Source organism: Lepidochelys kempii, chromosome 4 (assembly GCF_965140265.1).
Source record: "Lepidochelys kempii isolate rLepKem1 chromosome 4, rLepKem1.hap2, whole genome shotgun sequence".
NCBI lineage: Eukaryota > Metazoa > Chordata > Testudines > Cheloniidae > Lepidochelys > Lepidochelys kempii.
In genome coordinates this window covers 28,302,013-28,325,885 of record NC_133259.1, presented here as the reverse complement: position 1 = coordinate 28,325,885, position 23,873 = coordinate 28,302,013, and the positions used below count along the sequence as shown (strand labels likewise).

The window sequence follows — 23,873 nt, the reverse complement described above, 5'->3', positions numbered from 1 at the left end:
GTTACAAAAAGGTAGGTAACCATTTTTTCTTCTTCAAGTGCTTGCTCATGTCGATTCCATTCTAGGAGACTCACAAGCAGTGTCTTTGGAAGTGGGCTTAAAGTCCACAGTTTAGCGGCTTACAATACTGCTCTGCATCATCCCTGGGTCTGTTGGGTAAATGTGTAATGGGCCATGAACGCGTGGATGGCTGACCAGGTGGCCGCCCTACAGATGTCCTGGATAGGCACTTGGGCTTGAAAAGCTGCCGAAGAGGCTTGCGCACTGGTTGAGTGGGTGGTGACAATTGCTGGAGGTGGCATCTTTGCCTAATCAAAGCAGCAGTGAATATAGGCAGTGATCCAAGAAGCAATTCTTTGAGCGGACACTGGATGACTTTTCATCCTGTTGGCCACTGTGACGACAATTGCATTGACTTGCAGAATGGCTTGGTCCTTTCAATGTAAAAGGCTAGTGCTCTCCTGACATCTAGGGAATGCTGCAGATGCTCCTCCTCCTCCTCCTTACGCGGCTTTGAAAAGAAGACAGGCAAGTAAATGTCCTGGCCCGTATGAAACTGCGAGACCACCTTGGGCAGGAAAGCCGGGTGTGGCCGCAGCTGGACCCGGTCTTTTCAGAAGACTGTTTAGGGTGGTTCCATAAGACTGTTTAGGGTAAGCGCCCTCATCTTGGAGACCCAGCGGCCGGATGTTATTGCAACTAGGAACGGGACCTTCCAGGACAAGAGAAGGAGAGAGCAGGAAGCCAAAGGCTCAAAGGGGGTCCTGTGAGCTGTGACACCACAAGATTCAGGTCCCAGGGTGGAATGGGGTCCCTGATGTGCAGGTAGAGGCACTCAAGGCCCTGGAGGAACATGGCAGTTATGTCCTGGGCGAAAACTGACCTACCCTCGAGCAGTGGACGGAAGGCCGAAATAGCAGCCAAGTGGACCTTGATAGATGAAAAGGGACAGGCCTTGCAGCTTGAGATGCAGAAGGTAGTCCAGGATCAACTGCAGCGAGACCCGCTCAGGTCGACTGCCTTTGTCCAAGGTCCAATAAGTGAACCGCTTCCATTTGGCCAGGTAAGTCGCTGTGGTGGAGGGCTTTCTGCTGCCCAACAGGCCCTGAGCACTCCAGCTCCTCCGCATTTAACCATGTAGCAGCCAAGCCATCAGGTGCAGTGCGGCCAGGTTCAGATGCAGAAGACTGCCATGGTTTTGGGACAGCAGGTCCAGCCTGAGCAGCAGCCATAATGGAACAGCCACTAAGAGGTCCAGCAGCATGCTGAACCAATGCTGGCACAGCCTAGCCGGTGCTATGAGGATTACCTTCACCTTCTCCTGATTGATTTTCATGAGGACTCTGTGAATCAGCGACACCGGAGGGAAGACATACAACAGAGCCCCAGACCACAGAAGCAGAAAAGTGTCCAACAGGCTCGGAGCCTCTGTCGATCCCCCGAATTGCGCTGAAAATGTGGCATTTCCGGTTTTGCCTGGACACGAACAGGTCCACCTGGGGAGTTCTGCACCTATGGAAGATGAAGCTGGCCACTTCCGGATGGAGGGACCAGTCGTGACGGGATGAGAAGGTCCTGCTGAGGGCAATCTGCCAAAGCGTTCCTGGCCTCGGGGAGTTGTGTGGCTTCTTCCAACCCTGATGCAGGATTTCACCACTATGTGAGTGACAATAATATGTGGACTGGGACCCTGACCACACAGTCCAGGCTGTGTCTATTGGGGACATAGACCGACACCAGCCACAACAGTAGCGGTCTAGGTGGAGCTGCGCGTGCTGGACTACCTAAGTGCAGGCCACCATGTGGCCCAATCATCGTAGGCACGTGAGAGCGGTGGTGAGAGGGTAAGCTTGCATGAGATCAGGTCTGCCAGGGCTTGGAACTGAACTTCGGGGAAAAAGACTCTACTGGCCTGAGTAGAGTCAAGGACTGCTCCAATAAACTCTATGCATTGTACAGGCATTAAGGTTGATTTTTTCTCGTTTATCAACAGCCCCAGGTGTTGGAGCAAATCAGGTGGAGCAAATCAGATTGAGATGCCGCTGCACCTGATGCCGGGACCAGCCCTTTATTAGCCAGTCGTCGAGGAATGAATACATTTGCATCCCTCAGAGCCTCAGATAAGCAGCCACTGGCGCTATGCGCTTTGTAAACACTTTTGGGGCTGACGAGAGATGGAAGGGCAGTGCTGTGAATTGAAAATGGCAGTGGCCCAACACAAAATGGAGGAAATGCCTGTGCCCCAGGAAAATGGAAATATAAGTCCTTTAAGTGGAGGGCAGCATACCAGTCTCCTGGATCCAGGGAGGGAATAATGGAGGCCAGAGAGACCATGTGAAACTTTAACTTCCTGAGAGACTTGTTGAGGTGGCGCAGGTCTAAAATGGGTCTGAGGCTCCCTTTTGCTTTTGGGATTAGGAAATAGTGTGAGTAGAACCCTTTTTTCCTCAAGTCTGGAGGGACCTCCTCTACTGCCCCCAGGCATAGGAGGCTCTTGACTTCCTGAACAAGGAGTTGCTCGTGAGAAGGGTACCTGAAGAGGGACGGGGAAGGGGAGTGGGAGGGAGGGTCGGCCACGAACTGCAGGGTGAAGATATTATGTCGAGCACCCAACGGTCCGAGGTCAGCCACGTCCAGGCTGACCGGAAGGAGTGCAGGCGGTTGAGGAAAGGGGGGAGGATCCTGGGAAGTGACTGGGGTGCCATCCTCGGGTGCATCCTCATAACGCCTGCTTCTGGCTTCCTTGGCCTCTGGAAGAACCAAGCTGGGCAGAGGAACAGGAAGATGAAAGGTGAAGCCATTAAAATCCTTTGTCTCTGTCCTTCTTCCTGTAGGAGATGGACCAGGAGACACCCCAGGACCTCAACGGAGGCAGACAGAAAGGCTTTCTAGCCTGCTGAGGGGTGTGAAGGCCCAAGGAACGGAGGGTGGCATGGGAGTCTTTAAGGCCGTAGAGCTGTGCGTCGGTCAGAGCATGGCTCCCTCAAACAGAAGGTCCTGAAGGGTAGTCTCCATCTCCTGGGACAGCCCAGAGGACTATACCCAAGAGCTGCATCTCATGACCATCGCAGAGGTGACTACCCTGGCCGCTGAGTCCATAGCGTCCCAGGTCATCTGGAAGGCGCCTCTCGCCACCGCTTTGCCCTCGTCCACCAAGGCGGCTCACTCCTTGGCTCGGTCCTGTGAAGGCCCTCTTTAAACTTGCTAATGGAGTCCCACAGTTTGAAGCTGTACCTGCCTAGCAGGGCCTGATAGTTAGACACCCAAACTTGCAGGCTGGCTGTCAAATCAATTTTCCGGCCAACCAAGTCCAGCCTCTTGGCGTCTTTATTTTTTGGCATGTTGCTCGCCTGTCCCTTTCATTCACGGCAGATACGACCAGGATCACTCTGGAGGATGGGTGTACAGGTACTCAAACCCCTTTGTGGGGATATAGTACTTCTTTTCCGCTTTCTTGGAGGTAAGCAGAATGGAAGAGGGGGTCTGCCACACCGACTAGGCAATTTTAAGGACCTGTGGGTGGAAGGGCAATGTGATCCAGCCCAGGATGGAGGAGGGTATAACATTAACGAAGTTGTTGGACTCCTCCGCTAACTCCTCAACCTCCAAGTTCAGGTTGGCAACCACTCTTTTGAGCAGGGCCTGGTGCTCCCAGAAGTCGTCGGGGGTACTGCTCGTTAGCGAGGGGCCCGCCACCGCTTTGTCCAGAGACGAAGAAGATGATCGCATGGCAGGGGGAGGGGCGGCTGCCTCTTGCTCATTGGGGCCCACTGTGTTGCCCCTGCATCGGATTTGGCACTGTGCTGACTCGGGTGCCAGCTGTGCCAGGGGCAGCTTGTCTGATGCAGCCTGGGAGGAATGGTGGGAGTACAGGACCGGCATAATAGGTACCCCCCATGGGTTCCAGTACTGCCACTGAGCAGGCCATTGCCCCTACCTCCATGCCACCGCTGCAGGAGCCGCACTGCTCTTGTGGGTCAGTGGCATTTTGCCTTTTATAGATGAGGGGCTGAACTCCCCTTCAGGCTTGGACCATTGCCCTTCTGGTGACCAGGGAGGAGCCACAGATGCCTGAGTCTGCCAACTGTCCCTCTTTGGTGACCGGTAAGGACAGGGTGAGGACCAATGTTGCACAAAGAGTGGTACCAGGCAGCTGGAGACTGGTGTTGCAACTGGGAACGATCCCACACCAAGGGGGATTGACGCCTGGGAGACCGCCTAGGTGATGGAGATCTGTGAAGTGGCGAACTCTGGTGGGATGCCTGACAGTACGATGGGTACGGGGATTGGCGTTGTGACTCAGGTGTCCTGTGCCTTGCAGGCGGAGACCTTGGCTTTAGGGACCTGTGTTTTCTAATCAGGGACCAAAGCTGCGGTGATGCGGACCAACACCTGTGGTCCAGGGATTGGGAATGCTCTGCTGTTTTAGTGGGCAGCCCCATAACTGGCTTGCCCTTAGATGCCGGGGCCTGGCTTGATGTCTGCAGTGCCGATCGGCCTTTCCACTGGGCCTGCTTCGGGCACGGATGACCCTACAAGGGGCCAGAACCCCCTGCTGCTCCCAGAAGTCGGAGATGGGTCCCTGGCTGGGCCAATCACTCTAACTCTGAACAACTACTCTAACACTTAACTTAAAGGTCTAACTAAATACCTATCAACTAACAACAAAGGAGACAGAACAATAGACTGTAAGAACTGCTAATGCTCTTGTGATGCCAGACAAGGTGCTCCAACCAACCGTCATGGGCGGTAGGAAGGAACTGAGAGGACATCGGGTCAGCAGCACCTAATATACCAGTGCAAGAACACGGAACTCAAGAAGGTGCTATAGCCGATCCTACGGGTACTGCTAAGGCAAAAATCTCTGACTGTGCACATGGACGCACACAAACATAGAATGGAATTGACATGAGCAGGCACTCGAAGAAGAAACCAAGTTTGGCAATTTTGGCCTAAAGGAAGTCAATGGCTCAAATTCAGTCCTGGCAATAATGGATGCAACTCTCATTGATTTCAGCCTTGGATGAATTTGGTCCAATGCGTTTTGCTTAAAAGGAAACAAAGACTTATTATAACAAGTTATGTTCATGCTTGAATACTGATCATTTCATTTAAAAGCAATTGGGGAATAAAGAGTAACTTTAATTATCTTTTAACATGTGTTCTTAATATTAATCAGTAATCAATCATTCTAGAATTTAATTTCTACCAAAGAAAAACAATATATTTTTCCTTTCCTCATCAGGGAAGCACATTACCTGAGTAGCTTTATTGTTCTGTGAATTCCCATGGAAACCACCTACTAAGACTTAAAATTAAGTACATGCTAAAATCCCACTGACTTCCAGAGGAACACTTTCCTGAATCGGGCTGTAAATTACAATAATCCCAGACAACTAAAATTAGAAAGCTTTCTAGTATTTTCACTTTTCAGCACATTATCTTATAGCATCCCCAACTGGGTTAGGCTCTTCAAAGAATAACACACAGGTCCACATGAACTTACAGGTCCATCGGCATGGATTCTGTTGCAGGATCTCCCTGAGCAATAAACATGAAAGAAGGCAAAAGGACATTTTGTGTAGACTATTCTTGTAAAGTCTTTCCTTCCAAATGTATAAAGTATGTAAAGGAAAATTATGAATAACGCTATTCAGATGTCTCAATGAACTGATGATAACATAGGCCAAACAGGTGTCATGACACAAGCCAATCAAGTTTCATTCTTGTGGTGGTTACCACTTCTTTGTAAGAACACCTTGCAGGGCGTGCGCATAGCCCCTTATACTCAGTGATCAGCACAGTATGTATTCTCTCCTTTTTTCTCAGATGACAAAACTGTAATCATAGATATGAAGCTCAACAGCTTTCAGATGGCAGCGGTAGAGTTCTATATATCATCGTTTTCCTATGTTAAATTCTTTGTATTAAGTAGACACAAGTTAAAATTATCGTAGATTTTTAGATTGTATTACTGGTAGCTCTCCAGTGTAGCTTTAGGTAGCTCTGAAATCCAACTTTACTGTAATATGTCTAATATTCATACCCTACACTGTAGATACACACAAATAATTAAATAATAAACTATACTGTGCTTTGAAAATGTAATATACTCTGTAAGTGCTATTATTATTGTTGTTGCTAAAACTATAACAGTACATATAAAAATATAATGCCATACAATGTAAGGCTACACACACACACACACGAGTTTTTGTCTTACAATACAAATGTTACCGATTTCTATTTCTTATAGACTTAAAGTGCCAGATCTGTGAGTGCTAACTTGTGCAAAAAAAATCAGTGCAGACATGGCAACTTGGCTTTTAACTCAGTTAACAGTTCCAGTTCAACCCCAGGCACACCAATGGATTTTAACTTGAGCCATTAACCAGAGTTAAAAACCAAGTCACTATGTATTCAAAGCTATTTTAACTGGAGTTAGTTAATGGGGATGAGCTAACCAAAGTTAAATTTGCAGTGTAGACAAATAACAGGGCTGGCCTTACCATGAGGCAAACAGAGGAGGCCGCCTCAGGTGCCAGACTGTGGGGGGTGCCACTAGGACCCAGAGTGTAGAAAATTATGTCTGCTGCTGGTGCATATGTAGTCTCTCTGCTCTAGATCCACAGAGATGGTGGAGTGCTGTGCTGGAGGAAGGAGGGCACAAGAGACATAACAGGCAGGCAAGCAGGAGAAAAGGTGAGAGGGAATAACAGAAAGCAGCAGCAGCTGCAAGGAGAGAGAGGAGGAGGAGCCTCTTATAGCACCTCTCTAGCTCCTCCAGGAGCCTGGACTGATTAACACCAACTTTTCCGGAAGCTTCCTGTTTCCTGCTGCTTCCCTGAACCCAACTGAGGAGAACAGGCAGTCAACTGAATTAGTAGGAGCCAGTTAGACCCTTAAGACGCTGATATCTTCCCTCACTCAGGCCCTGCTACCAGCCTGCTTATTTGTCCCCTTCAATTGAGTGTTGAGAGCCACTATAGTTGGCACAGAACAGCAGTCATGAGTGAAAGAAGAAAACGCCCCTCTGGGGCAGCATTCAGAAAAAGCAAGCAAGCAAAGGAAGCTTTTCTATCTAAGCAGGAAGGAGCTCTTCTGAGATACACAGACACAAACGTTCACGGTGAGTCTTCTGGCCCCAGTGGGGATGTGAGTAATGAGGAGATGCCTGATCTTCCAGTTAGTCAGAGTGCAGGTGACCTGGAAGCTACTGCAGCATCCATATCTCCATCTCAAATGGATGTAACCATTCCCAAAGAAAAGTGTAGATCAGAGAAGAGTGTGGTGGAGGTGCAAGAAACAGCTGCTGGTAAGTTTAGTTCCTTAAGTCTAGATGATCCAGGACTGTGGACCCACTGAGCAGTAGCCTGAGGGACTTCCTTGTTCTGCATGGGCCACAACAAGTGAAAAACTTCATGTTCCCCAAAGACAATGAAAACAGAAGAGTCCATCCAACACATTACTAGCATGAAATCCCCAATGGTGACAAAGTGGAGAGACCATGGCTTATGTACTCAAAACCCAAGAATGCTGCATACTGTTTTTGTTGCAAACTCTTCCAGTCTAGTGTTCCAGCCACACTGGGTTCTACAGGAACAAAGGACTGGAAAAATCTGGCTACAAATCTGGCAAGCCATGAGAAGGCAGCAAATCACCAGAGAGCATTCCATAGGTGGAAAGAGCTTGAGATGAGACTAAGGTTAAAGGCCAGCATAGATGATCAGCATCAAGAGAAGATTGCATCGGAGTCTCTTTACTGGCAAAATGTTCTGAAAAGGCTCATTGCCATTGTGAGAATGCTTGCTACCCAAAACCTAGCACTGCGTGGCACTTCAGATCAGCTGTAGGTGCCAAACAATGGAAACTGCCTTAAAATTGTGGAGCTGATGGCTGAGTTTGATGCTGTACTCCAGGAGCATCTAAGAAGAGTCACCACCCAAGAAATGTACACACACCACTACTTTGGAAAAACCATTCAAAATGAGATCATACAGTTCCTGGCAACAAAAGTCAAACAGAAGATTGTGGCAGATCTGGAGTCAGCAAGATATTACTCTGTTATTCTGGACTGCACACCTGACATCAGCCATACAGAACAAATGACTTTAATGGTGCGTTTTGTAACAACAACAGAACCTAGTGAAAATGTTCCTGCAATGGTGACTGTCAGAGAACATTTTCTAGAATTTATTGACATGGATGATACTACAGGAGCTGGTATGACAAATGTGCTTCTTAAAAAGCTGGAAGATATGGGAATTGCGATAGCTGACATGAGAGGTCATTTAAAACTTATCAATGAAATTGTTGTTAATTGTTCACTTTATTAATATAACTTCATAAGCAAAGTTTTATGAATGAAACAACATTCATTCATAAAACCGGTTACCCCAATAACTGGCTAATTGAGTTTCACTTTCAATCCAATTGCTGCTCAAATCACTGAAACTTACACTGTTTCAACATGGTAACTTCTGTGCACTGTTTGCCATTCCTTACACTTGTCCATATTGTAATTCAAACGCCATTTTAAAATGCTCACTGCATTTTGTAAAAGCTTGCTGCAACCTTCATTTTTGCAAAACCTGCCTGTAATCTCATTAGTTTAGTTTAGATGTGTGAATGAAGTATTTATGGATGATGGAATCAACCTCCAGCCCCAGCCTGTCCTGATGAAATAAAGTGTAAACACCCAACGGCTGAGGATGCAGACAACAGCCCTGACAAAGTAAGAGGAGTCCATCCTCAAAAGAAAAGAAGAAAAGTACAATTGAAGAAACATCAAAGCCAGATCCCAGGCTGAAAGTCATGTCTGCAATTGACGGGTGATCAATCACACTGGACCCAGAGGCAGCGTGATACAGCAAGACCTATAGACTCTGGATTCAACTAAAGCCTACAAAAAGGATGGGTGAGATCGAAGACTTTGAAGGGTAACATTCTGCTGCCAACATGGAAGGGCATCGGTGCATGCCCAACAGAGACCCAGCTCTTCCTTGTGCCCGGCTTTCCTGGCCAGTTAGCTGTCACAAGCTATGAACCCAAGCCACGAACTCAAGCTACATTCATGACTGGTAACTATACAGCAGCTGCAGAACCTGTGTGTGTGTATGAACGAATGTGTGAATGAATGTGAAACTGAATGAAATGTTATAGCTATAACTGACTGCCTACTAAGATTCTTTTTGTATTCACAATAAATGCGACATTTTGTCTTATCCCCTTTAATAAGATCCTGCTGGTTTTTATTTTATTGGTATAACAGGGCTGTGATAATGGTGCCAACATGAGAGGAAAGAACAGAGGAGTGCAGACACGGATCCGAGAGTTAAACCCTCGAGCTTTTTTTGTCCCATGCAGTTCTCATTCATTGAACTTGGTGGTCAGTGATGCAGCATCAGCTTCTAGTGAGGCTGCTGAATTTTTTAATGTAATTCAAAGCATCTATGTATTTTTCTCTGCATCAGCTCATCAACGGCAAATTTTGAAGCAACATCTGGGAACATCCTCTTTGACACTGAAACCACTGAGTGCCACATGATGGGAAAGTCGACTGGAGGCGATAAAGCCTATCAAACACCAAATTGGGAAGATAGATGATGCCATAGTTGCCATTATGGAGGATAATGCTATGACAGGAACTGTTCGTGGGAGAACAGTGGCAGAGGGAAATGGAATCACCAGAAACATACATAACTTCAAATTTCTGTGTGGCTTAGTGTGGTGGCATGACATACTGTTTGAAATAAATGTAGTAAGCAAGAGACTCCAAGGTGTTGACCTTGATATATCTGGAGCAATGGAACAACTGGAAAAAGCAAAAGTCATACCTACAGTCTTACCGGTCAGATGAGGGATTTCAAAATGTTCTGAAAAATGCACAGAAGTTGACAGAGGAACTTCACACTGAAGCTATTTTCCCACCCATTCAACAATACAAGAATCACCAAAGAAGACGACATTTTGATTACGAGGCACGGGATAATCCCATAAGAGACCCCAAACAACAATTCAAAGTTGAATTCTTTAACCAGGTTGCTATATTGTGCAGTACAGTCAGTTGAAGAACGTTTCATGCAGCTCAAGGAACACAGCAGTATATTTGGGATGTTGTATGATATTCCAAAACTCCTCACTATACCTGAAGAAGACCTACACCAGCAATGCAGGGCACTAGAGACAGTGTTGACACCCGACGACATCCGTGATACTGATGCGAGTGATTTAGGTGATGAACTAAAAGCCCTTTCAAGATACATTTCAGCAGGATCAATTCCAAAGGCTGTTCTGGAACATATGTGCACAAATAAAATGACCACCCTCTTTCCAAATGCTTTTGTTGCTCTGCACATACTTCTAACACTTCCTGTAACAGTTGCCAGTGGAGAACGCAGCTTCTCCAAGCTGAAGTTAATAAAAACACATCTATGCTCCACAATGACACAGGAGAGGCTGGTCAGTCCTGCAACCATCTCAAAAGAGCATGAGCTGGCAGTTCAAATCTTTGCAACCAAGAAGGCATGGAAAGCATCAGTTTGATGATTCAAACAGATAAAAATGCCAGTGAAGAAAAGAAAAGTTAACTTTCAAACGCCTGAACAGCAAATGTAAGTGTTACTTAAAATTTTTGAACAAGGCATTTTAAGTTGTTAGCTCTCTTTTATTAGGGTAGGTAGCAGAGCAGTACCATGAGAGGAGTAGAACAGGAAGAAGGCAGAATTGAGACCTTTCAAAGTTTTGGCCCCAGCGAGGGGGAATGGGGGAGTCATTTGAGCTCCCCGCCTCAGGTGCCAAAATGTTGTGGGCCAGCCCTGTATACTAAGAGATATGCTTCAGCTCAGCTGGAAGTTTTGCACTTGATACAGGAATAACTGGGTGAAATCTATGGCCTATGTTGTGCAGGAGGTCAGACTATGTCAACGTAATGCTCCTTCTTCGGGCCTTAAAATCTACAATTTTATGATTCTACAAATGGGGGTATTGCAGGGGTTCCCCTATGTCTTGGCAATTTCTGGCTGTCAGAATGGCTTGAAGGGGCTATTGCTCATCAGCATAGATTACTGCAGTTGGACCAGCGCTGAGATGGCCAAGGCTTTTGCAGATGCTTTCAGACAGCTGTGCACATCAGAAGTGATTCACATCTACCGCAGCAGCACACCCAAGGTTCTGGCACTCCCTCTTTATTTTTTATAGACTGTTGTTCCTGAATATTCAATTGGGTTCATCGAGATCAGATCAACTGTGAAAACTAAAGGAGGCAAAACACAAAGGAGGCTTATGGGAAAAGGAGTGAAACACGTCTCTCTTTACTGGCACAACTTGAATCAAAAACATGCGCTAACAGGCAGTGGCCAGGAGGAACTGACTTCGTTCCTTTGCCAGCCTCTCCCACAAGGTATTGTTGGGTGGTGACTTGCACCAGGAAAAAAAGATCCCACTACTGAGATAAGTAATTTTATATTTAAACCAGGAAATGATACCTTGTTCATAGTCTCATCACCATCATCATGTGAAAGGGAAAGTGAGTAGATTCTTTGCCAGGGCTGGTAACTTTTCAGAATAGCTTTGCAAGGCTACATTAAATCTATGATTTCTAATTTACCAGACTAATATCCGAGGCTATAACAGCCAGAGCTGATTACGTTGAGTAATGCTCATTCTAACTCATGGTAGAGATATAGTTGTTCCAAATCCTAGTCTCTCCCAAGATTCACAGAAGAACAGAGCACATGCACCTGAATGGATGGTGAGCATAGTCCAGTACAGAAACTCATCTTTAGCACACTAAGGAGTAGGAAAGGAGAAAGAACTCATGAATTAAAAGCTATTAATTCTCGTTCCTAATGGGGAAATCTCTAATGGAACAATTCAGAAAGTACACACTGCCATATTGATACAGACTTTTGTGAGTGGTACTGCTAAGGATAATTTGGGAACCACTGCATTAGATATTACCTCGTGAAGAGCAAATTAATGCTTTCTTCACTAACCTCAATGGCTCTTAATTCATGAGCTCAAAAAGCTCAAATAAAATATAGTATATCCTTCTCCTGCAGTGCAAGGAGAACATGATTGCTGAGGGAGCCTAAACTTGGAGGTTTCCTAACTTTAGTTCTGTTATAATCTCAACCCTAACATTGCATTAGCATAGGTATTTTTCTTTGGTTGATGGCTTTTAATAATAAAGACAAAGCTGCTTAGGAAATACTGCATTATAAGCCTGATCCAACTCCTGTTGAAGTCAGTCTGTCTTTGCACTGAGCTTAACTTTAGGCAGCCATTTTTTAAAAACCTGAGCCCAGGAGCACTAGCTGCATTATGTGCTTTCAACACTACCACAACAGTGAGCACAAGCAAACATCTGGAAAAACTACCTACCTCTTCTTTTAAGGGGGAAAAAAGTAGTTTCAGAAGCCCTGTGCTAATTTCCACTCCTAAAAACTTAGCAGTTCAAACACACAAACTTGGATTGTGAAGAACCAGAGACATTCAGCAGATTCTTTTTAATTCACAGGATGGATTTTCACTTGCCAAAAACAAAAAACCAGCTAGTGCCTTATTTATGTGCACGACAGTCTCTCAATTTAAAAACTGGCATTGAAATACATAGTTCATCTCAATAACTTCAAATAGATTCATGGTGATGTACAAATGAATCCTACGTAAGGATTTCTTGTACGGCACTCACAATCATATTGTTAAATATAATAATTTATGAACTTACTTTGACCTGAGGGTATGATTTTTTGTTCTTTTCACTAGAAGCACCTGGAAGTCCACCATGCGAAGGCCCTTCACACACGTATCTGAAACGAAACCCTCTCTGTGGAGATTGAAAAGAAAAAGAAAAACAAAAAAACTTGGAAAATCATCATTTTAAAACAACTATCCACTGACAAATTGAAATGTTATGGCTGCTAATTCCTGAAACACACTCTGGATACTTCCAATGGGTGGCAAACAGTTTTATTCTTATTCACACACGTAGTGGCAGTAGGAATCTCTTCTCCCAATGCTGTTGTGATTATACAAAATGGACGTGGGTGCAGAGATCCCTTTTCACCCCAGAAACCAGTCAAAAGGTGGATGAAGGATTTAGAACAGTGAAGACACTCTCTTCATCATGGTAGTAGTCAAGAGATGGGGAGAGATAGAATAGGAGCCCCAACAGTGAAGGGAAGGTGAAGGGGGCGGGGAAAGAAAGAGTTCTTCTCCCTCTTACAGAATAGCAGCCATGAAACCAACAAGAATATCAATTTCACATTTCATTTCAGGAACATCATATTTTGGTATTTCTAAAAGAAGTTTTCCAGGGATCTTCAGTTCTCCAAGAAATTTGTTCCATATAGGAACAAAAGCAATTTCAAAAATACAGAAAGCCCTGGTGAACTGAAATCCATGAGATCCGGTGTGCTGTATTTATGAACACTTTCCCTTTATTTATTTCTGTAAGTGGGGGAAAGGAGTAGGAAGTGTCCAAGTTAAGAAAGTTGCACAAAATAATTCACTTTTATGATTAGATTACTTTTACACTAGACATAAAACATGAGTGGACACTGAAAATTTTTGCCAGCTTACAGTGATTGCCACCGGAAAGTCAGCCTTTACCAACAATAACCACACCATCGTAACCAAGATAACACAATTTATCTGCAGTTCTAAGGTTAAGCTTATACACATGGGTCAGATCCTCAAAATGTATAAATCAGCATAACCCCAGTGAAGTAAATAAACATAAGATTTCAAAGGATTTATTCTATCAAAGAGAAATGTAAACAAGATGGTTCTAAGTCATTGCTATAGTCATTGACATACCAGGGATGAAAAAAACTACTGAAAATGAAAGCCACCTGGGAGAGGGGATTTGGGAGAGAGTAGTGTTTAATAACAGGTTTCAGAGTAGCAGCTGTGTTAGTCTGTATCCGCAAAAAGAAAAGGAGGAATTGTGGCACCTTAGAGACTGACCAATTTATTTGAGCATAAGCTTTCGTGAGCTACAGCCCACTTCATCAGATGCATGCAGGATCTACTACAAAGAAACGTTAACACACCTTTCACTGTAGTATTACAAATGGCACTACCTCTCTTACACTTTCAGTCAGGAAGGTTTCTCCTCTTTGGCCCCAATCCTGTGATTGACAGAGCTTTTTTGAGTTCAGTGTGATTCTAGGAAGTGAAGCAGCCTGCCAAGTAATGTCAACTATTGGGTTGTAACCTTAATCAGACAACATTTGCATGGTAGGATCAAGCTGCAGACATCTGACACCAGGTTCATCTGAATGTAAGTGTTTGTCAGCCCACAGTTATTCACAGCGCTCACACAATTGCTCTTAAAATGAGTAATCAACCTCAAAACCTCCGCAATATCTATCCTGCTAAAGACTTTGCTGTTTAAATACTTGTGCCTCATACAATGTTTGACTTTCACTACATACCCACAGAACAGACTGATACTCATGAAACACTAAGGTTAAAATTCACTTCAACACATTAAGGCAGAGCAATTGGGCTTTCTGCCTGTGAAGTGCCCAAGTAGGGGTTGGGGTTGTGGGAGCCAGGGCTGAAATTCATTCCTGAATCTAGGGCTAGGGCTGCAGAACAGCCACACCAAAGCCACTGCAAACTGCCAAGGCTGCTGGATCCATGTAATTGCCTGTATAACCTTCCCTACCCGGCACTGTCCTGCCCCCATGACTGACCTATGTGGGGCCAGTGAGGAGACTGCCTGCACAGTGCTCTGTCCATGACTCACCCTGCACAGCCACACTACAAACCTTAAATTGTCTGGTGCGCCTTGGAATGCGCCTCTCTACAATGCGCCTCTTGGAATGCGCCTCTCTACAATGGGAGCCATGGGTGGGTTGGCCATTTTACAGCCATTGCACACTGTAGACCCAATCATGTATTTAAGGCACAGCCTGGCGTTTGGGATGATTCAGAACCACATGAGAAGCAGAATTGCTCCCAGAACTCCTGGTGCACAGAGCATGCACACTTCACTGAGTGTAGCATGCACCCCCCTGGTGTGCCAGGCCAGCCCAGTGCAAAGCTAGGGGTGGGGTCAGGGACCCACCTTCCCCCAACTTCCTTTGGGCTGATGTATGTTTTTAGATGTGCATGGAGTGAGCAGTCACTGCATTCCCGAGTGCACAGATTGTATTGTGACAGGCCTTTACATGGGGTATGCCCGGGGTGGAGCAATCTTTGGTCACTTCCATCTCCCTATGCACCCACCCAAGAGCATCACAATCTGGCCTTGTATGTGACTGTGTGGGAGGGGTAGGAAAAGGGTTTCAGTATTGTATTGGCCAAGGGAGGAATCACTGGATGTAGGATTATGTGCAAATGCCTTAGAAGGGCTGAAGCCACAATTCCAACAGAGAGGCTGGAGTATCAATCACAGTGAGCACTCTGCACCTTTGCCCTGGGTGGGAAGGTGGTTTCCATCCCCAGCAATTCCCATACACTTTACCTGCATGAAGCCCAAGTAGTGCAGTGAGATGAAAATCATACTGACAGAAGAGTGAAAAGTAGTGCTGTTCTGTGCTTGTGTAACCCATATACCTCCTGGATGTGGTGTTCTGTCCCCTCTAGTGGCACCGAGACCACTTAGAGATTAATGAGTCTACTACAGCCTTAGCAAGAGCCATGTGGCTTCTAGCTCATGCAGTAGAGACTCATGCACTGAGGTTCCAGGTTTGATCCCACCTGCTGACAACTGGGGTCTGTCGGTGTTACACTTGTACAAAAATTGCATCCCAAAATTACCTTAATTTATTCTTGGGATATTCAGCGTTACCAAGCGTGTGACAAAAGGAATCCCACAGGGCTATACAAATTATGAGTTAAAATTTCCTGCAAGGGTTTTGAAAAGAGTGTGGAAAAGGGCCATTATATATGTTATTTTTATTTTTCATTTTAGCAAGAAATATGAAAAAAAACCCTACAAATTTTCCAGAAATATTTCATTGACTCATATTTGTTTCATACATTGGGATATTTTCCTCTCATAACCTATTTTAAGGCTCTTTCCTAGATGGAAATGTTTTCTACCTTTAATAAAATACATTTAATATAACCCTCAGAATTTTTTTGTCCTGTGACACTTCCAGACAGATGACAAGAGATAAGAACAGAATAAAACAGGAAACAACCTTGCTATAAAAGCGTAAAAAACAAAACAGAACCCTGCTAATAATGCACCACAATTCTTATTAGTTCAAAATGCTTTACAATGAGACACTTTATTCAAAAACAATGAGGAGTCCTTGGGCACCTTAGAGACTAACAAATTTATTTGGGCATAAGCTTTCGTGGGCTATAACCCACTTCATCAGATGCATGGAGTGAAAAATACAGTAAGCAGGGATAAATATACAGCACACAAAAAGATTGGAGTTGCCTTACCAAGTGGGTGGTCGGTGCCAACAAGGCCAATTCAATTAGGGTGGATGTGGCCCATTCCCAACAGTTGACAAGAAAAGGTGAATATCAATGGAGGTGAATAACAACATTATTTAGTATCCCTCCATCTTGGATTACAGCTGTACTCAGACAATATGCTGCCACAGCTACCCAAAAGATTTTCAAAATGCAGTATTCCTCTTACCTGTTTAGGCTGTTCTATGATTTGAAGATATGGTCCATCTGCTAATAAAAAAAAGAAAAATAATAACACACCTCTGATTTACATCAGCATCACATATAAGAAGTCAGAGGGCTAAATTAGATCTCCGAAAAAGTCATGGGGTAAAATTCTCAAATATGCCTAAGAACCTGAGTTTTATTTTGAAAAGTGAGTTGGGAGCTGACATCTTATTGACTTTCAATGAGACTGCGGCTTTGTCTACACTGGCACTTTCGTTGTTAAAACTTTTGTCCCTCGGGGTGTGAAAAAACACCCCTCTGAATGACAAAAGTTTTAAGGATGAAAAGCGCCAGCACGGACAGCGCTTCGTCAGCGGGAGTCAAGCTTCCATAGATGAAGCTACCGACCCTTGTTGAAGGTGGTTTTATTTTGTCACCGGGAGAGCCCTCTCCTGGGGAGAAGGAGCAGCTACACAGGGCACCTTACACTGGCACGGCTGCAGCAGCACAGCTGCGCCGTTGGTAGGTGTGCAGTGTAGACATCACCTTAGGCTTTGAACGGTGGGATTCCCAAAGGGAGCGAAGGCTGAGACTTGCAATGTTTTTGCATCCTGCCAGCAAGTGTAATTCACAGTCCTGAGCTAGGCATGCAGCCTGCATACACAGTGCCTCGGGGAGAGCGAGGTGCCTAAAAAGAGATTCACAGAAGCCAGCAAGCTGAGCAGGAAGCTGCTTAAGCAGGCTAGTAGGAAATGCCAAAGAGAGGTGGGTGGCCGAAGCCCTGGCCCCCGAAGGAGTTAAGGATCTCAACTCCAGGCCGAAGGGTGGTATTTCCCTGGATTTGGGATTAACAGCTGTGAACCCTTTCCTGGAGTTAGGCAGATATTCTATGTCAAATACTTTTCAAGAAAAACAGAGGCGGCTGCTTGTAAACTTTAGCCTACAAGTTAGAGCACTCACTAGAGATGTGGGAGACCCTGGTTCAATTACCCCCCCCCGCCTAATGTGGAGCAGAGATTTAAAACCAGGTCACTCACCCACAAAGTGACTGCCCTAACCACCAGGCTATGGGGCATCCTGTGGAGGGGCTTTCTCAGTCTCTCCTGTTGAAGCGATTCTACTTGGTATGAAATAATTAAATATTCATTGCACCAGAGAAAATGAGAGGTTAGCTAACAGGGCACTCCCCTGGGAGGTAGGAGACGCAAGTTCCAGTCTCTGCTCTAATGACTATTTTAGTATTTCATACCTTACCACTTCCTCCTACAGCTGTGTTTTGTGTAGAGCCCGATCCTGTGCACAGCCTCTAAAGCAGCATCTGAGCATGTCCACCAGACCAGGTCCCGTAGGCAAGATAGGCTGGGGAACACCTAGTTTATGAATCCCACTGGAGTGTGAGTTAGGTACCCAGCTGCTCGGTGGTGTCAGGGTTTAGGTGGCTGTGCACTTACCCACCACTAGAAATGTAAGCACCGTGGGGACTTTACCAGTGGAAACATAGGTACCTAGGGACTTTGGGCACCTAGAGGGTTAGATGCAGTTGAGCCAGATTTTTGAGGATCTAAATTTTCAACTTAAGTTTACTAAAGTGGACTTAGGTCCTTATGTCCCCCTTATGAATCCTGTTCTAAGTGCCTAACTCACTCCTGAAAATGGGACTTAGGAGCCTAATTCATGTATACACTTTCAAAAATTTTACTCATGAGCCAGTTTCTGACATCAAGTATTTGGGTCTGCTCCACTAATAATGTCAGACTCCAACTGACTTAAACGGTCCATAATCAGATGCAATGGGCTAAAGCCACCCTGTGCACTGGGCCAGTACAAGGGCTATGCACCACTTAAATCCAACTTAAGCCAAGCCCGGTTTGGAGGACCTAAGCGATGCATTGGCTTGTGCTGGTCTTCTGAAGAGAGGTCAATTTGACCCTAATAAGCCTGATCCAAAGCCCATTGAAATCAATAGGAATCTTTCCATTGACTTCAATGGCCTTGGAGCAGGCCCTACGTGAGAAATTCTCCATGAAGGCATTCACTGTACGACATCTGAGCGCAGAATTCGGTCTAATCAGGGCTTAAATTGGAAGAAGTTACATGGAGCTAAGGAGTACCCCTTGCCTGCCATCTCGTTCAGATTCTCAGTTATGAAAAGAGAAAGCTCATCTCTTGCCCTTATGGCTGTGAAGATAATTTTAATAATGTGAACCAAGTATTACTGATGCAGAGATGTCTTCAGGAGTTTCCAGAGAGCTTGAAAAAACGGTTCTGAGAGGTGTAAACTGCCCCTTCATCTTAACAAGGTGTTAACTCATATGACCAATGGTAATGTTTAAATGTTAATAATGTTATCAATCAGCTGTTTATCAAAGTCTGTACTAAAAGAGAATAATTTCAGGAAGATCTGCACAATCTACAATGAGTTGTATATCATTTTGGTGCCACAAGTGGGTACCATCTTCTTCTTTTTTTTTTTTTCCCAACAGCCAAGAGAAAGACAAGTCCAAAAAATCTAACAGAGCACGCTAGGACACCAGAACCCCACCAAAAGGAGCCAAACCACAGTAACGTAGCAGATCCTATGGGTATTTCCATACCCCACTGAGGAGATAAGATACAGGAGCTCATCAGAACATTCATGACCACATTCTGAACAACTGCACAATCCACTACAAGTGGCATGTTGTTCTGACATCTTCAGTGAGGGAATCTTAGAAGAGTACCATTAATCTTTTTGCAACCTGATGTTCACTGACTGGTTGAAATACTATAGGATTCATGTATTTGTAGTAGTGCGATTGTGGCACTGAGAACATTCAATTTTAGTAAAATAGCTTTTTATTCCTTACATAAAAATATCACACAATCTTCTCAAAATAAAAAAGGGAATCTTGGTAAATACTCTAACTGGCAGATATATTAGGAGCCCTCATTGCTTATTTGTCAAAATCAGTTGACTCAGCAATTGCCTTCATGCCAAAGATATGTTACAAAGATCAGCAATGACAATCTTGAATCTAAAGCTCCTTTTACATGCAACTAACTATAAAACAAACTAATATTTAAGTTGGCCAAAGTAACAAATATGGAAATTGGGTTATATTCTTCCTATGCAATTAAACATTTTGCTGGCATGCTAGAACCAGAACTGAACATTTTGCTTACTAAAAATTTTAACAGATACAGAGTGATATACCATTTTGCTTATTCTCGGTCTGTAACAGTGGGTCCCTTTTGAACTACGTTCTAATAGTAGTAGACAAAAATACCAAGGCAGAACATGACTTTGGACTCCTCACATATTAATACTGAGAGAAAGCTAAAAGAAAAAGCTATTGGAAATATAGAAAGGTTGGCATAATGGCTTGTTATAGCCTAGTCAGATTAAATAAAACTATGATTCATGTAAACAAAGTAGGCCTGGAGTTGCACCTTTTTACCACCAATAAAAATTAGATTGTTGAACCGGATTAACTGAAGGGAAAAAAAAGCCATGCAGAAATAAGTCATTCTGATGTAGTACTGTTATGTGTATTTAGAAATGTTATTTAAAAATAAAGAGCAAGCATGTTAATTGACTTTCAAACATTAATGCCCTAGTCATTTTATTTTGAATGCTAGAGAGGATTATATGCTATTCTATACAGGTTCTTAAACCACGCTTATCATTGTAGTGTCTGAACTCCTTCCAGAAATGCATCAAACAACGTGGCTAACATTTGTCCTGTGTAGGTCATTCTTTCTCTCATGTTCTCTCTTGGGGAGAGAATGTGTGCAGTGGAGTATTTTGTTAGGAAAGAGTTTCTGAGTTTTGATTATTTTAATATGTAGAAGCTGCTTTGAGAATATAGGTACACACCGAAGAGGTGTGCTGGAGCAGAAGGTGTGGAGACCTGTGATGGTCTTCAGTTCATGTGAGATTTTTTTTTTTGATGATTTGGTACCAGCTATCAAGAAAGCTCTGTCTCCTGCACATTTCATTCTAACAAACAAATAATTTATAAATGTTAATCGGGCACAAAAAAGCACAGCAGCAAATCAAACACTAAACATCTCAATCTTTGTTTGCTTTCCTACATTTTCAAAATGCATAACCGATAGTTAGTGTATATTACCCAGAATTCTGTGCTGTTTGGATGAAATTCACCCCTGTGCAGCCAATGCACCACTTAAGTAGTGCTTTAGCCCTCCTCAAAGGGATGAATTTCACTCCCACAGAAGGCCAGGTTCTAACATCACAATTCCTCATGATTTGCCTGACACTCCCGCTGCAAACAGGAGGGCTTTGTATTTGAAATTAACAGTCACCTAACATAGATACATTTTGGGGCAGACTGGCAACATTTTCATTTTGAACCTAGCTATTTACCTAGCTTCCTTTTCCTTCTTCTCGCCTCACTCAGTTCAGACTAACTTCTGTCCTGCTACCTGCCCTCCTGCCTGAGTCATAGGCCTACTTCCCTCATCTCCTTCAACTGTTGTGTTTCTTCACTCTCCTTCCTTCCTCTCACTCTTGAGTCACAGACCTCATGTTTCTTGCCACCTCTCTCTGCTACACTCCTCCTTTTTCTATCAGAGCCTGCTCCTGCACACACTTTCTGGAGGAGTACCAATCTTCAGGATAGGGCCACTTCCTTAATCCCTCCCACCACAGAAATGCCAAGGAGAATGGGGTTTGTGAGATTGGAGGGTTTCATTCAGGCACTACCCAGGCAAGGCTGGCAGAGTTGCAGGACCGGTGGATTTTCCTAGCCAACAGCCTGGCTAGTTAATGCCTGAAACAATTAATTTTAGCCCGAGATAGCCCTGACTTCTGGATGGTGATCAGGCTGCTGTATTGCACCCAACCTTTGGATCCCATGTACTGCTAAGTTCCTTGGGTCTGGGCAGTGACTGATCACTGTCTCCAGTTCTGGGTCACTCATGTGCACTCCCAGGTGAGCACCTCCTGTCTGATGCCCCACTGGCAGTGGGGCCCCACCAACCAACAGCCTAAACCCTGGAATCAGTGCCTCAGCCCTCCAGATTGCCCCTGTATCTTATAAATGCTCTCCCCAGAGGTCTAACCTTGTGGGCACTCTGGTTTATAGTTTGTCTCTTCAGGAACCACATGACAGTTAAAGCCAAGGAACTTCTTAAACACACACACACTTTACTCATAGAGAGCACAAGAGATATAGATCTAGGTAAGACAACAAAACCTCCATGCAATCCCTCTCCCCCACAGAGTCTTCCTCACTCCTGAGACTCTTTTGAGGTTTGGCTATTCTGCTGGAAGAAGACAAGTTTGTCCTGCCCCTCCCCTCCAGAGTGTCTTCTCTTTCTGGTGGTGATATGGATTCCTTGCTTCGAGAACATGTCTCTTTTTACAATCAGTCTATCACACCTTTCTCCTTCTGGCTTTCTCCTGGGGATTTTCCATTCTTCAGCACACACATACATGCCCCATGGCTGCTGGGCACAGAGCAGGGTTCAGTGGGGAAGAGTCATTAGTAAGATAATAGTCCTTGGCAGCTGCCGGGTCTGGTTATTCAGTTGTTAATGGCCCCGCTTCAGATCTGCAGGCATGGTCTGTCTTTTGCCATACAATGGAAGGTTTAATCCGCACTGAAGACTACAGTCTTAAACAGAGGTCATAAAATGGCATCTTTCCCTACGCTGACGCAGACGCATTCCCCAAACTGTTACACTGCTGCACCCGATTTTTTCCTATATGTTGGGGGAAGGTTGCGAATGGTTGTGCAGTGAGGAGGAGGCAGTAGGGAACCAGCCGCAATTGCAGCCCATGCACTCTGGGTGTAACTTGCCAAAAAAGGGGCCAAGGAGTGAACCGAGCAACAGCTCTGCCACTCCACCCCACACTAGACTGGAGTGGCTTGCCACGTTGGGTGAGTAAATTATTCTTCTTTCAGGGGTGTCATAGCCTGTGCTCCCTCGACTCTCTAAACAACAAGGATTTGCTGGAGACCCTGTCTCCAAGGCAGAATGCATCCCAACGCTTCCCATGGAGCAGTGCAGTGTATTATTCATACAGGGCATACCCTACCATACACCACAATGAAGCTGGAGGGACAGCAGTACATCATTGCATTATATTTACACACATAGGCATGACTACTTGTCAGAAAGTCCCTAAACGCCCTCGTTGTTTATTACTTGTTTATAGGACACTCACATGGCATTATAACCCATAGTTATACATTAAACCTGCTCCTTGTCAAATCAGTAACTCAGCCATTGTCCATGGTTGCCTGAAAGATTTAAGTGCTGGGGCTGCATCAGTGGCAGATATTAGCCGCCTTGGCTCTCCAACTTCTTCATTCGGCAGACCACTTTGTGAGAGAAGTTCTCCCTTGGACACCTCCCACCTCAGTTCTCCCTACTTTGTTGTCAAAGTGCTTCATTTTGAAGACTACCAAGGAAGCTCCTCAGGCCGGTTTGAGGATCGCTTTCTTAGACAGACACACGCACAAACAAACAAAAATAGGGTGGGATTTCCAAAAGCACTCTGTGTTGGCCTATCTCTGCTCTGACTGAAGTAAATTGTAAAAACCCCACAGATTTCAATCAGAGCTGAATTAAACCAAGGATAAGCACTTTTGAAAATCCCACTACAAAACTGCAAGTAATCTCAACTGCGTACAGAAGAGCATTAGTTTCTGTTTTCAGTGGTTAAAATACAATCCCCATCTCACAATACCACATTAAAATGTGGCTAAAAGGCAGACTTACAGCAGTGACAACAGCAGGAAATTAATGTCCCATGATTTGTTATGGTGACATTACTCAAGAAGTTGAGTGACTTGGTAGAAGCTGTGGGTGAGCAGCATTTTTGAAACTCAGTTGAAATGTTTGCTTGTGATAAATACTCAATCAGTCCCCTGCCATAAGCATAGCAAACTTGTCAATAATCTTGCAGTAACAGACAGCACAAAGAAAAGAACTGCAAGAGGAGGATGCAGTCACCAAATAAACTGCTCGCAGTTAGAGGATGAGTTGTAGTTTTAACATGTGTGAGCTGTCTAGATGAGGGGTTCTCACAACAAAATTTTTGGTGGCCTCAGAGTGTGGCCACCAACTCTTGCTGGTGGCCACTCTGATAATTAATTTTAGGAAAAACAAATAAATAGGCACATATACATGTCCAAATCATTGTAATTTATTTATGTAGGGTTTTGGGGGTTTTTTTTTTCAGACTCAATAATAAAAATAATGCCCAGTTGTCTCTGTTCTTTACTGGACCTAAACAGAGTAGAAACACAAGGTGCTTTGCGTGTTTTGCT

The 23,873-nt window shown here is 44.6% G+C and overlaps 1 protein-coding gene across 5 annotated transcripts in view; it reads right to left on the bottom strand.

Moving 5' to 3' along the window:
- NFKB1 (nuclear factor kappa B subunit 1) overlaps nt 1–23,873 on the bottom strand; it is a 94,260-nt gene that overhangs the window by 47,203 nt on the left and 23,184 nt on the right. For 4 of the 5 annotated variants that reach the window (XM_073340806.1, XM_073340805.1, XM_073340807.1 and 1 more), the window contains exons 4-5: nt 16,616–16,656; nt 12,731–12,829 (exon numbers count right to left, since the gene is read on the bottom strand). In XM_073340806.1, coding sequence (XP_073196907.1) covers nt 12,731–12,829; nt 16,616–16,656 — 140 coding nt within the window. The remainder of the gene's footprint in view (nt 1–12,730; nt 12,830–16,615; nt 16,657–23,873) is intronic. The other variant, XM_073340804.1, reaches the window with a different exon arrangement.